Source organism: Procambarus clarkii, chromosome 18, assembly GCF_040958095.1.
Source record: "Procambarus clarkii isolate CNS0578487 chromosome 18, FALCON_Pclarkii_2.0, whole genome shotgun sequence".
Taxonomy (NCBI): domain Eukaryota; kingdom Metazoa; phylum Arthropoda; class Malacostraca; order Decapoda; family Cambaridae; genus Procambarus; species Procambarus clarkii.
This window is the reverse complement of record NC_091167.1, coordinates 48,569,673-48,586,352: the sequence shown is the minus strand read 5'-3', so window position 1 is coordinate 48,586,352 and position 16,680 is coordinate 48,569,673. Positions and strand designations below refer to the sequence as shown.

The 16,680-nt window shown below is 45.3% G+C and overlaps 1 protein-coding gene across 1 annotated transcript in view; it reads left to right on the top strand.

Moving 5' to 3' along the window:
- LOC123754658 (probable glutamate receptor) overlaps positions 1–16,175 on the top strand; it is a 191,115-nt gene extending 174,940 nt beyond the window's left edge. The window contains exon 7 of the mRNA XM_069326887.1: positions 15,888–16,175. Within this exon, the coding sequence (XP_069182988.1) occupies positions 15,888–16,175 (288 nt within the window). The remainder of the gene's footprint in view (positions 1–15,887) is intronic.
- Positions 16,176–16,680: the final 505 nt, after the last annotated feature.

Genomic DNA, 16,680 nt, shown 5'->3' with positions numbered 1-16,680 from the left:
GTCCCACTGGTGGGTGTTGTCCAAAGATTGTTTATCTTCACTTGTGGTTTATGCAAGTATAGGCTTATAAGCTGGACACGAGTTCTCTCACATTGACAGTGGCTTGACGAAAATTGCAGACTGACCCCTCACTCATCTGGTGCCTTCGGGAGGTAGAGATGTTTGAGATATATATATCTCGAACTATCTACTTCTTTTGTAAGGTCTGATGGCGTAGTGGGTTAAAGCATACTAGTTATGCCAGCTACTGGAAGGTAGTTGTGCTTTCTGGGTTCGAGTCCCACTGGTGGGTGTTGTCCAAAGATTGTTTATCTTCACTTGTGGTTTATGCAAGTATAGGCTTATAAGCTGGACACGAGTTCTCTCACATTGACAGTGGCTTGACGAAAATTGCAGACTGACCCCTCACTCATCTGGTGCCTTCGGGAGGTAGAGATGTTTGAGATATATATATCTCGAACTATCTACTTCTTTTGTAAGGTCTGATGGCGTAGTGGGTTAAAGCATACTAGTTATGCCAGCTACTGGAAGGTAGTTGTGCTTTCTGGGTTCGAGTCCCACTGGTGGGTGTTGTCCAAAGATTGTTTATCTTCACTTGTGGTTTATGCAAGTATAGGCTTATAAGCTGGACACGAGTTCTCTCACATTGACAGTGGCTTGACGAAAATTGCAGACTGACCCCTCACTCATCTGGTGCCTTCGGGAGGTAGAGATGTTTGAGATATATATATCTCGAACTATCTACTTCTTTTGTAAGGTCTGATGGCGTAGTGGGTTAAAGCATACTAGTTATGCCAGCTACTGGAAGGTAGTTGTGCTTTCTGGGTTCGAGTCCCACTGGTGGGTGTTGTCCAAAGATTGTTTATCTTCACTTGTGGTTTATGCAAGTATAGGCTTATAAGCTGGACACGAGTTCTCTCACATTGACAGTGGCTTGACGAAAATTGCAGACTGACCCCTCACTCATCTGGTGCCTTCGGGAGGTAGAGATGTTTGAGATATATATATCTCGAACTATCTACTTCTTTTGTAAGGTCTGATGGCGTAGTGGGTTAAAGCATACTAGTTATGCCAGCTACTGGAAGGTAGTTGTGCTTTCTGGGTTCGAGTCCCACTGGTGGGTGTTGTCCAAAGATTGTTTATCTTCACTTGTGGTTTATGCAAGTATAGGCTTATAAGCTGGACACGAGTTCTCTCACATTGACAGTGGCTTGACGAAAATTGCAGACTGACCCCTCACTCATCTGGTGCCTTCGGGAGGTAGAGATGTTTGAGATATATATATCTCGAACTATCTACTTCTTTTGTAAGGTCTGATGGCGTAGTGGGTTAAAGCATACTAGTTATGCCAGCTACTGGAAGGTAGTTGTGCTTTCTGGGTTCGAGTCCCACTGGTGGGTGTTGTCCAAAGATTGTTTATCTTCACTTGTGGTTTATGCAAGTATAGGCTTATAAGCTGGACACGAGTTCTCTCACATTGACAGTGGCTTGACGAAAATTGCAGACTGACCCCTCACTCATCTGGTGCCTTCGGGAGGTAGAGATGTTTGAGATATATATATCTCGAACTATCTACTTCTTTTGTAAGGTCTGATGGCGTAGTGGGTTAAAGCATACTAGTTATGCCAGCTACTGGAAGGTAGTTGTGCTTTCTGGGTTCGAGTCCCACTGGTGGGTGTTGTCCAAAGATTGTTTATCTTCACTTGTGGTTTATGCAAGTATAGGCTTATAAGCTGGACACGAGTTCTCTCACATTGACAGTGGCTTGACGAAAATTGCAGACTGACCCCTCACTCATCTGGTGCCTTCGGGAGGTAGAGATGTTTGAGATATATATATCTCGAACTATCTACTTCTTTTGTAAGGTCTGATGGCGTAGTGGGTTAAAGCATACTAGTTATGCCAGCTACTGGAAGGTAGTTGTGCTTTCTGGGTTCGAGTCCCACTGGTGGGTGTTGTCCAAAGATTGTTTATCTTCACTTGTGGTTTACGCAAGTATAGGCTTATAAGCTGGACACGAGTTCTCTCACATTGACAGTGGCTTGACGAAAATTGCAGACTGACCCCTCACTCATCTGGTGCCTTCGGGAGGTAGAGATGTTTGAGATATATATATCTCGAACTATCTACTTCTTTTGTAAGGTCTGATGGCGTAGTGGGTTAAAGCATACTAGTTATGCCAGCTACTGGAAGGTAGTTGTGCTTTCTGGGTTCGAGTCCCACTGGTGGGTGTTGTCCAAAGATTGTTTATCTTCACTTGTGGTTTATGCAAGTATAGGCTTATAAGCTGGACACGAGTTCTCTCACATTGACAGTGGCTTGACGAAAATTGCAGACTGACCCCTCACTCATCTGGTGCCTTCGGGAGGTAGAGATGTTTGAGATATATATATCTCGAACTATCTACTTCTTTTGTAAGGTCTGATGGCGTAGTGGGTTAAAGCATACTAGTTATGCCAGCTACTGGAAGGTAGTTGTGCTTTCTGGGTTCGAGTCCCACTGGTGGGTGTTGTCCAAAGATTGTTTATCTTCACTTGTGGTTTATGCAAGTATAGGCTTATAAGCTGGACACGAGTTCTCTCACATTGACAGTGGCTTGACGAAAATTGCAGACTGACCCCTCACTCATCTGGTGCCTTCGGGAGGTAGAGATGTTTGAGATATATATATCTCGAACTATCTACTTCTTTTGTAAGGTCTGATGGCGTAGTGGGTTAAAGCATACTAGTTATGCCAGCTACTGGAAGGTAGTTGTGCTTTCTGGGTTCGAGTCCCACTGGTGGGTGTTGTCCAAAGATTGTTTATCTTCACTTGTGGTTTATGCAAGTATAGGCTTATAAGCTGGACACGAGTTCTCTCACATTGACAGTGGCTTGACGAAAATTGCAGACTGACCCCTCACTCATCTGGTGCCTTCGGGAGGTAGAGATGTTTGAGATATATATATCTCGAACTATCTACTTCTTTTGTAAGGTCTGATGGCGTAGTGGGTTAAAGCATACTAGTTATGCCAGCTACTGGAAGGTAGTTGTGCTTTCTGGGTTCGAGTCCCACTGGTGGGTGTTGTCCAAAGATTGTTTATCTTCACTTGTGGTTTATGCAAGTATAGGCTTATAAGCTGGACACGAGTTCTCTCACATTGACAGTGGCTTGACGAAAATTGCAGACTGACCCCTCACTCATCTGGTGCCTTCGGGAGGTAGAGATGTTTGAGATATATATATCTCGAACTATCTACTTCTTTTGTAAGGTCTGATGGCGTAGTGGGTTAAAGCATACTAGTTATGCCAGCTACTGGAAGGTAGTTGTGCTTTCTGGGTTCGAGTCCCACTGGTGGGTGTTGTCCAAAGATTGTTTATCTTCACTTGTGGTTTATGCAAGTATAGGCTTATAAGCTGGACACGAGTTCTCTCACATTGACAGTGGCTTGACGAAAATTGCAGACTGACCCCTCACTCATCTGGTGCCTTCGGGAGGTAGAGATGTTTGAGATATATATATCTCGAACTATCTACTTCTTTTGTAAGGTCTGATGGCGTAGTGGGTTAAAGCATACTAGTTATGCCAGCTACTGGAAGGTAGTTGTGATTTCTGGGTTCGAGTCCCACTGGTGGGTGTTGTCCAAAGATTGTTTATCTTCACTTGTGGTTTATGCAAGTATAGGCTTATAAGCTGGACACGAGTTCTCTCACATTGACAGTGGCTTGACGAAAATTGCAGACTGACCCCTCACTCATCTGGTGCCTTCGGGAGGTAGAGATGTTTGAGATATATATATCTCGAACTATCTACTTCTTTTGTAAGGTCTGATGGCGTAGTGGGTTAAAGCATACTAGTTATGCCAGCTACTGGAAGGTAGTTGTGCTTTCTGGGTTCGAGTCCCACTGGTGGGTGTTGTCCAAAGATTGTATATATATATATATATATATATATATATATATATATATATATATATATATATATATATATATATATATATATATATATATATATATATATATATATAGAGTGTATTACACTTATTTGTATAATTTGCACGACGTTTCGAACCTCCATGGTTCATTCTCATGTGAACAGATCTTACAATACTAGTTGATTTTATATCAACTAGTATTGTATTTTATATTTTATATTATAAAATCAACTAGTATTATAAGATCTGTTCACTTGAGAATGAACCATGGAGGTTCGAAACGTCGTGCAAATTATATATATATATATATATATATATATATATATATATATATATATATATATATATATATATATATATATATATATATATATATATATATATATATATATATATAACTTTTTAGACACTCAACCCACCAGGGGACTCGAACACTGGCCAACAAGGTGGCAGTTGCATGCTGTATCCACTACACCATACTTCAAAGCCATAAGAGAGGTAGGAATTCTGGGGTATTTAACCAACCAGAACTCCAATCCTCTCCCAGGCAATGAGATAGTGTGGGACCTCTGATGCTCTTTCATCGATTCCTGTTATATGGGAAAACTCAGAGCCAAATGCTTAATGCACAGTAAGCTGTGCATTAAGCATTTGGCACTGGTTGGTTAAATACCCCAGAATTCCTACCTCTCTTATGGCTTTGAAGTATGGTGTAGTGGATACAGCATGCAACTGCCACCTTGTTGGCCAGTGTTCGAGTCCCCTGGTGGGTTGAGTGTCTAAAGAGTTATAAACTTCAGATACTGGAATAGGGTAGTCTGTATATATATATATATATATATATATATATATATATATATATATATATATATATATATATATATATATATATATATATATATATATATATATATATGCAGAATAACCACATATGAAAAATAGAAAATGCTTAACGCGTTTTCGGCTAATTCGCCTTCATCAGAGCAAAGTAGAATCCAAAAATTCTACTTTGAATCCAAAATTCATTCTACTTTGCTCTGATGAAGGCGAATTAGCCGAAAACGCGTTAAGCATTTTCTATTTTTCATATGTGGTTATTCTGCATACTTGGATCAGTGTTTTTGTGATCATTGTTGCATATATATATATATATATATATATATATATATATATATATATATATATATATATATATATATATATATATATATATATATATATATATATATATATATATGGCACAACTCTCCTAAACACGAGAGTGAAGTATACAACTTTAGAACACTTTCCCACCAGGAGACTCGAACCCTAGCCAGCACAGAAGCCTTCCAGCAACTGGCATAACAGGTACGCCTTAACCCGCTCCACCACCTGCTCAGTCCCTTAAAAGAGATGGTAATTTCGGAGTATTTAAATACACCAAAGATCACCACCTCCCAAGAGCACTAGAGCAAGTGAGGGGTCATTTATACGTTAATTTCATCAAGTCCCTGTTAATATGGGAAGACACAGTGTCTATGCTTAAGGCACAACTCTCCTAAACACGAGAGTGAAGTATACAACTTTAGAACACTTTCCCACCAGGAGACTCGAACCCTAGCCAGCACAGAAGCCTTCCAGCAACTGGCATAACAGGTACGCCTTAACCCGCTCCACCACCTGCTCAGACCCTTAAAAGAGATGGTAATTTCGGAGTATTAAATACACCAAAGATCACCACCTCCCAAGAGCACTAGAGCAAGTGAGGGGTCATTTATACGTTAATTTCATCAAGTCCCTGTTAATATGGGAAGACACAGTGTCTATGCTTAAGGCACAACTCTCCTAAACACGAGAGTGAAGTATACAACTTTAGAACACTTTCCCACTATTTAAATACTCCGAAATTACCATCTCTTTTAAGGGTCTGAGCAGGTGGTGGAGCGGGTTAAGGCGTACCTGTTATGCCAGTTGCTGGAAGGCTTCTGTGCTGGCTAGGGTTCGAGTCTCCTGGTGGGAAAGTGTTCTAAAGTTATATATATATATATATATATATATATATATATATATATATATATATATATATATATATATATATATATATATATATATATATATTGCCAGGAGCCCAAGTGATCGCTCACACCAACAGTGTGCTGCTAGGGGCACCTCTGGACTCGAGTGCCATTGAGGTAGTCCTCGAAGAAAAGCTGAATGACCTGAGGAGGATGGAGGGAAGAATAGGGGCTTTGGACGCCCACGATGCTCTGTACCTTCTCACAAGGTGCCTGGCTTTGCCCAGACTGACCTATTTCCTAAGGTGTGCTCCCTCCTTCGACAGCCCACAGTTAACAGAATATGACACTCCTAAGGTCAATAACTGTGAAAGTGTTAAAACTCTCCCTGCAAGATGACTAATGGGACCAAGCAACGCTCCCAGTTAGACTCGGGGGGATAGGTATTTGCAAGGCGACACAGTTAGCATTGCCGGCATTCTTATCCTCGACCAGTGTAACAGGTGAATTAGTTAAGGAAATACTACCGGAACACCTAAGAGACTCCATTGGGATTCATGATCCCAAATTCGCGGAAGGAGCCGGTCAGTGGGACACTCTCGTCAACTCTCATCCTCGACCGACTTTTCCAAAGGACTGCAAACAGTCCAAATGGGATAGCCCCATAGTGGAGAACATCGCCACATCATTGCTGGAGGCAACTTCCAGGAAGGACAGAGCGCGTCTTCTAGCTGTGCAAGCGCCCCATGCCGGGGACTTCCTGTTGGCAGTCCCTAATTGCGCCTTGGGCACCCGCCTGGACCATCGGGCCCTAAGTATTGGTGTTGCCCTGCGCCTTGCCGCCCCTATCTCCACCGAGCACCGGTGTATTTGCGGCCATGCACGGGCAGACCAATACGGCAGCCATGGTCTCATCTGTCGTAAGACACAGGGAAAGAATGCCAGACATGAAGCAGTCAATGACATCATCAAGAGAAGTTTGGCTTCAGCTGGGTGCCCAGCACAAAGGGAACCTCAGTTGTGCAGGCCTGACAACAGCCAAAAACGCCCAGATGGAGTCACCCTGCAGCCGTGGAGGGAAGGTAAACAGGTCGTGTGGGACTACACGTGTGCATCCACATTGGCTGATACCTATCTACCTTACAGCGCAGCTGAGGGAGGCGGGGCGGCCACCTTCAGGGAGACCCAGAAAACTAACAAGTACAGGGACCTAGAACGTTGTTACAGGTTCGTGCCAATAGGCTCTGAGACTCTGGGCACCTGGGGTAAATGTGCACTTAAGTTCCTGAAGAAGGTGGGCGAGGATCTCAGTGGGAAAACTAGAGACCCAAGAGCGGCCAGTTTTATGTTCCAGCGCCTCAGTGTCGCTGTTCAGAGGGGAAATGCGTGCTGTATCTTGGGTACGCACCCGACCCCCGAGGAACTGGACGAGGTCTTTGAACACTGATTGGTATATTGTTATATAAGTGTGTGTTTTCTGTAAACTGTAGCATTGCAATAAAATCAAATATATATATATATATATATATATATATATATATATATATATATATATATATATATATATATATATATATATATATATATATATATATATATATGTCGTACTTAGTAGCCAGAACGCACTTTTCAGCCTACTATGCAAGGCCCGATTTGCCTAATAAGCCAAGTTTTCATGAATTAATTGTTTTTGGACTACCTAACCTACCTAACCTAACCTAACCTAACTTTTTCGGCTACCTAACCTAACCTAACCTATAGAGATAGGTTAGGTTAGGTTAGGTAGGGTTGGTTAGGTTCGGTCCTATATCTACGTAAATTTTAACTCCAATATAAAAAAATTGACTTCATACATAATGAAATGGGTAGCTTTATCATTTCGTAAGAAAAAACACATTCCTCTTGTGTTATTTTAATTGTGTTAATTAGTTTGTTAAGTGATGAGATTAATCAAGAACTGCTGTTAATATTGTATTTACAGCAGTAGTTTCAATCCCTGTTATCTAATTTATGTTATTGTTTAGTTAGTAACTGTTCGTAAAATAAAAATCAGCACCAATCTGGTGGCTAAATTTCGTAGAGAACACAGTCATAAATTTGGATGGTTTCTACGTTTGAGTGTTTTTCCACTCACTGGTTATTTAATTGTATTTTTATTCTCTGGTTCATTCCTTGGAACAATGATTATTCCTGTTGTTTGCAGTAAGTTCTGTGTACTGCTGGTTGAGGTTGACTGAATGAGTCCACATTGATTTATAGCAGTGAACTTTTGCTGCTATATTTAATAATTCATTTATGTTAATTGCACTGGTTATTTTATTTAATAATAGTCTAGCTCTCTAGACTATGGGGAAACTCATGGGAATGAGAACCTGTCTAATGTTCCTGAATCATACGGTTCGTTGTGTGTGTGTGGGGTATTTTTCCAGCAAGGATTTTGTTTGTTTATTTATTTATATAATAAATTATTGATTTATTGAACTTACTTTAATTTATCGTTATTAATTCAAAGTGGAATGTATATTTAAAAGTTATCCTACTAGGTGTTTACCTGGTCACACATTTGGGGGAGGTTTATGTACATAGCTTATACCACAAATAATGGATTTTAGAATAAGCTACTAAGTAAGTAAGTAATTATCAAAAGAAGGCACGAAACCGTGAAGGCTATGTAGCACCATCAAATGCGCAAAATAATCAGAGGGTGCTAAATATCACCAAGGATGCCAATACGAGAACAAAAACGCTAAGGCGAACGATATCAAAAGTATCCGAGTCACCAAGAATTCTATTGAGGGACAGGTGACCACGAGGGGCGGTCGGAAAGTAAGACACACGCTCGTCCTGGAAGTCAGGACATTCAAGAAGGACATGCACGACCGTAAGAGGGACAATGCAACTAGGACAATAAGGAGCAGGACGGCGCTCCATCAAGTGACCATGGGTTAAGCGAGTATGGCCAATACGCAATCTCGCCAGAGCAGTTTCCCACCGCCGGTTACGGTGGAAGCAGGACGGCCACGAGGAAACACAACATTTAAGAGTACGTAGCTTGTTACCAGTAAGAGACAACCAAGAAGCCTGCCAACGGGTAAGGACTGAGGAATGGATAACCGGGTAAAAGTCGGAATACGGAACGCCTTTACGAGAGATGGGATAAGAGCGGACAGCTTCCTTGGCGGCAGCATCCGCACGCTCATTTAAAGACACACCAATATGGCTGGGAACCCAACAAAACTCAACCGACTTAAATTTACTGTGAACAAGAAACAGCCAATGCTGGATCTCGACAACAACTGGATGAACCGGATTAAAGGACCCGAGAGCCATGAGGGCACTACGAGAGTCAACAACAACTACAAAGGAGGACTGACAACGAGAAAGCAGGAGACGAAGAGCATAGAGGATAGCATAGAGTTCCGCTGTAAAGATGCTAGTCTCCGGAGGTAAGCGACACATATAAGTGCGATCAGGAAAAACAACAGAGTAGCCAACACCGTCCGCCGACTTAGACCCATCGGTGAAGACAGAAATGGAGCGGGAGTGAGAAGAAAAGTGCTCAAGGAAAGGCGTTTTAGAACCGTAGGAGGGGTAAAAGCTTTAGTGATACGGGTCAAGGAAGTACAAAACCGCGGAAGAGGGACTCTCCACGGGGGCAAAGAAGGAACAACACGAGGAGAAACATTAGAAATACGAACGGAAAGAGAATCCTGGAGGCGAGATAACCGGACAGAAAGAGGGAGCTGGTGAAGAGGAACAGGAATCGCAGTAGGGGTAAAAGTTAAAGCACGACAGAGGCGAGAGGAAGGATGTTGTAAGGACCGCGCAAGATAGCGAACACAGTAGCGATCACGGCGGTCCTGGAGAGACAGGAAGCCAGTGTCAACATACAAGCTAAGGACGGGAATCGAACGAAAGGCACCAGAACTGAGGCGCAACCCAGTATGGTGCAAAGCATCAAGACGGCGAAGAGTAGAAGGAGAAGCAGACGAGTAAGCAGGGCAACCATAATCGAGCTTAGACAGGACAAGAGAGGAATGTAAAGCAAGGAGAGTGCGCCTATCTGCTCCCCAAGAAGTATGGGACAAGACCCGAAGGAGGGTAAGGGCCTTAGAGCACTCAACACGAAGGTAAGAGATATGGGGAGACCAAGACTAACGAGTGTCAAGGAATAACCCCAAAAGCTTTGCGGAATCTTTGTATTCAAGGGGATGACCATTAAGTGACAAAGAGGGACGAAGAACAACCCATTTCCGCGTAAAAGTCATGGCACAAGTCTTAGAAGTAGAGAACTTGAAGCCATGATCGGTGGCCCAAGACGACACGGCATCAATTGCAAGTTGAAGCCGGCGCTGAAGGAGAGGCGAATCATCACCCTGACAGCAAAGGGTAAGATCATCGACATAGAGAGCGGAGAAGACACCAGAAGGAAGAGAAGAAAGAAGACCATTGAGGGCAACCAGAAAAAGAGTAGTGCTCAGAACACTACCCTGGGGCACACCTTCGTATTGCTGAAAAGAGGCAGAGAGCGTGGTACCAAGGCGCACCCGAAAGGAACGACGGGAGAGGAAGCTGCGGAGAAAGAGAGGGAGACGACCACGAAGGCCAAAAGAATGAAGTTGAGATAGAATATGATATCTCCAAGTGGTGTCGTAAGCCTTTTCCAGGTCAAAAAGGACGGCAACAACGGAGGTCTTCGCAGCAAAAGCAGTACGAATATAGACCTCCAAGTTCACCAGGACATCTGTCGTGCTGCGGCACTTGCGGAAACCAAATTGAGAAGGGGAGAGGAGGTGATGGTGTTCCAGGAACCACATCAGACGAACGTTAACCATACGTTCAAAGAGTTTGCAGACAACTTGTGAGAGCAATAGGGCGAAAGTCCTTAGGGGAAGTACCCAGAGACCCCGGTTTGCGAACAGGGAGGACAACGGCATCGAGCAAGTCCTCAGGGATTGACGTCGACTCCCAGATCCGATTATACAGCCTCAGTAAATACTGAGATGTGCACGGAGGGAGATGGCGAAGCATCTCATAATGAATACCATCGGAGCCCGCCGCCGTAGAACCGCAGAGGGCCAGGGCAAAACGAAGTTCAGAGAGAGAGAAGGGATCATTATAGGGAAGTTGAAGACGAGTGCAGAAATCTAAAGGACGAGACTCAAGGACAGGTTTACGAAGAAGAAAAGATTGGGGAAGATGAAGACCAGAGCTAACAGAAGAAAAGTGGGAACCCAGTACGGAAGGGACCTGCAACGGGTCCGCCACAAGAGTATCATGGAGGTGAAGGACCGGTGAAACATCGGGAACGAATTTACCCGCTATCTTGCGGATACGCTTCCAGATCTGGGCCAGAGGAGTTTCAGACGTAATTGTTGAGACATAAGATGCCCAACATTCACGTTTAGCCGTACGGATGGCCCTACGGGCCACCGCACTCGCTTTCCGAAAGAAAAGAAAAGAATCGGTCGTCTGCCTACGGCGGTGCCTCTTCCAGGCTGCACGCTTACAGCGGACAGCCCGAGCACAGTCCGCATTCCACCAGGGAACGCACTTCCGTGGACCCCGGGAGGAAGAGCGAGGGATAGAGCGGAGGGCAGCGTTGAAGACAGTGTCATGAAAAAGGAGGAAAGCGCGAGAGAGAGGCAGAAGGGAGAGGTCAGAGAGAGTAGCACTGAGGGAAAATAGGGTTCAGTCCGCCTTAGCAAACTGCCACCTAGGGAAAGAGAGGGAAGGGCGAAAAGAGAAAAAGGAAACAAGGATGGGGAAATGATCACTTCCATGGAGGTCATCAAGAACCTGCCACGTGAAATCTAAGTAAAGAGAAGAAGAGCAGAGAGAAAGATCAAGACAAGAAAGGGTGCGAGTCCGAGAGTCCAAATGAGTGGGCTCACCAGAATTCAGAAGAGACAGGAAAGAAGAGAGGAGAAACGGCTCAAGAAGGCGACCCAGGGTATTCGTCAGAACGTCACCCCAAAGAGAATGACGACAATTGAAGTCACCCAGCAGGAGCACAGGCTCCGGCAAGGAGTCTAGGAGGTGTTTTAAATCAGGAAGAGAAAGCGGGACACTCGGGGGGAGATAAATGGAACAAACTGTGTACCATTTCCCCACAAAGACACGAGCAGCAGAACAATGGAGAGGTGAAGGAAAAAGTAAAGGAACAAAGGGAACATCAGCACGAATCAAAAGAGCAGAAGAATTAGAAGCCCCAGCAACAGCTGGGGGGGGGGGAGAGAAAGGAATAGCCACGAAAACGACCAGGACGAGCACCAAGCATCGGCTCCTGGAGACAGACACAAAGGGGTGAAAACCGCGAAATCAGAAGTTGGAGTTCAAGGAAATTAGCGTAATAACCTCGAACGTTCCATTGAAGAATGGACAACGACGAGAAGAGAAAGGACAAAAACAGAGAACAAGGAAGAAACAAAGGCGAAAGAGCAACAGCACGTTAAAGAATATCAGAGTCGGGATCAGGGTCAGCAAAGTCAGGGTTAGGGGGCATGGGTAAACTGAGCAAAGACGGAGGGAAGGAAACGGGAGAACAGATCAGAGGTGGGCGGGCGGGGTCCGGAGGAGGAGGAGGAAGAGGACGAGACAACGGAGAGGAGCAGGCAAGGACAGCAGCAGGAAGAGGAGGGGTAGAAAGAGGGGAGCGTACCTCAGCAAGGGCAGCAACTGAGAGGGAAGCGGGGGCTAAAGAAACCTCCATAGCAGGAACAGGGGGAGCAACCACCGAAATGGGAGGGGAAGGAGCGAGAGAGGCAGAAGTAGGGGCCGAGGAAGAAGGCGAAACCTTCTTACCCGCCGGGGAGGAGGAAGGAGAGGAGCCAGGTTTACGCTTCTGACGTAAAGAGACAGGTGTTCCAGCAACCACGTACTGGGCAACGGATTCTAGCGTCTCAACAGGAGAAGCTCAACGAGAGCACACATGACGGCCGTTTGGAGAGCGATGGACATCAGCCCGCACCGACAGGCGGCGGGGAGAGTCAAGAGACGGAGGGGAAGGATGGGAAGGAGGAACAGAGGGAGACGAGGAAGAAGACACAGGAGACACGACAGACCGGGTAGAAGGAAGGGGAACCCCAGACAGAGGACCAGGAGGAGGATCCTTCGGGAGAGAACCCAAAGGAACAGAGGAGGGGGCAGTGAGCGCATCAGGGTCCAAGGCCCGGAAACGGTTGTGAGCCTGAGGAAGGCGGGAAGGACGAGGAGAGGAAGAGCGCAACACGCGAGCATAAGAGATATTAGCATAAGGCGGGAGCCGGCGAACCTGGCGTCTCGCCTCAGGAAAAGATAAACGCTCCCGGTGCTTCAAGTTGAGGACGGCTGCCTCAAGCTTGTAATGGACACACACATGGGAGAAGGTAGGATGGGCCTCACCGCAGTTGAGGCAACGAGCCTGGGGAGAAGTGCACTCCGACTTAGAGTGACCTTTGCCACCACACAAAGGACAGAGAGAGACAGTCCCGGAGCAGCGGAGGGCACCATGCCCAAACCTCCAGCACTTGTTACAGAGCCGAGGAGAAGGAATGTACTCCTGGACAGAGCACCTGGCACCAGTAAGAATGACAGAGGGTGGAAGGGTCCTACCATCAAAGGTAATCTTCACAACCCGGAGGGGTTGACGGCGACTACCACGAGGGGGACGAGTAAACGTGTCCACCTGGAGAATAGAATGGCCCTGGGCAGCAAGGATATGTCGAATATCGTCGTGGCAGTCGCGCAGGTCCCGAACACCGGTCGCAACATAGGGCGGGAGCAAAATAGTGCCAACACTGGCATTCAACTGAGCGTTCTTCGAGACCCGAACAGGGGTCTCGCCAAGGCAGCCAAGCGGGAAGCAGCATCCTGAGAAGGAGCAGCAACGACACGTGTACCGAGACGAGTGGGGTTGAAAGTAATGGAGGCATCCACGGAATCAACGAGATGTCGATGGAGGGAGAAATCGTCAGGAGGCGCAGAATCAAGAGGGAGGAGATCAAAATATTTGGCCCACGAAGCGGGACCAAACAAGGCTTGATAGGTAGCAGAACTGGAAGGAATCGAGCGAGGGCGGCCGTGACGAGGACGGCGGTGAGAACCCCCAGAGAGAGAGAGGGGTTAAAAGGCGCAGTAGTTACAACTAGAGAAGGAGCCGCGCCAGGGGACGAGGTAGTCACCACTGGGGGCTTGGGGCTCGACCCAACCACAGAGAAGGGAGGGGAGCCAGGGGAAGGAGTCAGAGAGGCCAAAGGAGGAGCAAGGTCGGGGCCCAATGCAGCGGAGGCTACAGAGCCCGGTCTTCCAATACGGACCGACTCGGGGGCTTGGTCGCCCACCCCACGAGCCTGAGAAGGTAAACCAGAAGCAGCCGAAACAGGGGTTATCATCATTACGAAAAGAAGAATTCATTCACGAATGTGCCCCCACATCCACCATGGAGCCACAATTAGAGGCAGGACACCCAACAAGAAGCTATCGCCGATCTTGCCGGGGCCTCCTAGGGGTGCGTCGTGAGTATACGCCCCACAAACGCCACCTTAAGAAACCAACAGTCCGTCGAGATCGGGTTCAGTGACGAAAGGGGGATTGACAATAAAAGGTTCCCCTCGCTCTCGACGTCGGGTACTGCAGTTCTACGGGTGCAAGAGTATGCCTCCTCAAGCACCCGGGCGTCAAAATAGAAGAAGTCCAAGGGAAGAACCAGAACGAGCAAAAGGTCGGCAGGAAACGGCAAGCAGATAGGAGAAGAGGGGGGAGAAAAACGAAACAGAAGGAAAAGGAAAAGATGCCCAGCAGAATTGGAGAGGACGGCAGCAGGAGCACAAGGCTAGAAAAGGACAGAGGACTGTCCCAAGGAGCATCACACTCCGACAGCCGCCCACTAAGCCCCCAGACGGCGACAACGAGCTGAGCGGGGAGGGGGGAATAAGCTACTAAATTAATGTTAGTACTACAGCTAAAATAGATTAGTAAAATGGTAGCCATGTCTTAGCTGGTAGGTAAAGTATAGCCTAGTAATAGGCACTGGACACTCTCTAGTCATCTATGCAAAACACGTTGTTTTAATCCTTAATGGTGACTGTGGATGCTTCCTGTTGCACTAGGATGACTCATTATAATTTCTTCCTCCCTTGACTGCATCAGCCGAGTAACTAATAAGTAGTAAGTAACCTGTCACTACTAAACACAGCATATAGCAAGGAAGAAATCTATATTATGGTAGAATAATATGGCGTAACCGGCAAAATTTGTACATAAATTAATGGCCCCCAATTTATTCATATAACAATTATTTTTACCTGGTACAATACTTCCTAAGGTAGCGAAATCGTGGGTTGATCAGAGACTTTGTGGTTCCTGTGTCACGAAGTTCGTGGGAAGTGTATGAGATATACTCGACAGGAGAGGCGAGCTTCTCTCTGTCTGTGTGACCACGCACGTAATTGTGTCGGGTCTTCCTCCTGTAGCCCAGTACAGAATTTTGTATGTATCGACTTAGGGAAGTAGACATTATTCTTATTGATAATTATATTAGATACAGTCATAGAGAATACTTCTTATTAATTCTAATGCCTAGACTGGTAGTTTTAAGGATACGTAGTGTGCGTAAATGAATATTTTGATGACGTCAAGGATTTCCCGTTCTCTCTGAGAACCTATTTTCTTAAAATGAAGTTAGTGGTTAGTATTGTTTGTATGTTCCATGTCGGAATTTCTGATATGTTGATAACATAGAGGTGGGTTGTGTTGATAACATAGAGGTGGGTTGTGTGGATAATATGGAGGTGGGTTGTGTTGATAACATAGAGGTGGGACGTGTTGATAATATGGAGGTGGGTTATGTTGATAACATGCATATATCACCACACGTCACACTGTTTATATTTATTTCACCTCACTGAATAATCATATAAACTTTTCTTAAACACAGCAAAATTTTAAATTAAAATGAAAATTTAGATTTCAAAATGGCTCAGTAAATCAGTGTTTACTAGGTCATGCAGGTGGAGGAGGCGCTGAAGAAGGTGCTGGCCGGGGGATTCTCTTTCATAGGCTTCAAGACCACCGGCATAATCACCATCGCGGCTCACTATACGGACTTAAGGGGCAACACTCCGTTCTTCATCAGCAAGAACATTCCTGTTCTTGCTGCCTTTGGATGGTGCCTCAGGCAAGTTCTTGTCATTAACGATACGCTTCTCTCTGAAATATCTCGAAATCAATTATTGTGCTGTGTTCATGTTGGAACTAATAAGTGCAAAACATACAAACTTGATGTTTAACTCATTGTGAGAAAGCGCTCCAGATCTCCGTTAGTTTTGTCATGGAATAATATATTTTATAGGAAAGATGTTGCTTCATTAGAAACAACATAACAGGCTGTCAGTCATATTTTAATCAAATATATATATATATATATATATTGTTATGATCTCAGCCTGCAGGAGAAACGAGTCTCCCTTCTTGAGAGTTATTCAGCAAGCCTGACCTAACTAGAAGGTCTAGCAAGTATTGAGGTGGTAACGCATATGTAAAATAGTTGGTTGGATATGTGTAACAGCTTGAGATTATGGGCAGTAAGTAAGGAAATAGATAAATGACGGGCTAGGAGATGTGGACATTTTGCTGGAGGCGTGAGGCTCGCTTCCGGAGGACCTTGACCTCACTTGAGTGCCAGACATCGCAGGGGGAAGCCGCGCTCCGTTGAGCTCCCGCCAGAAGGGAACCCCTAGTGATATATCTCTAAGAGAAGAGAAGTGTGCAGACGTACCAGCTGTGGAATCGAGC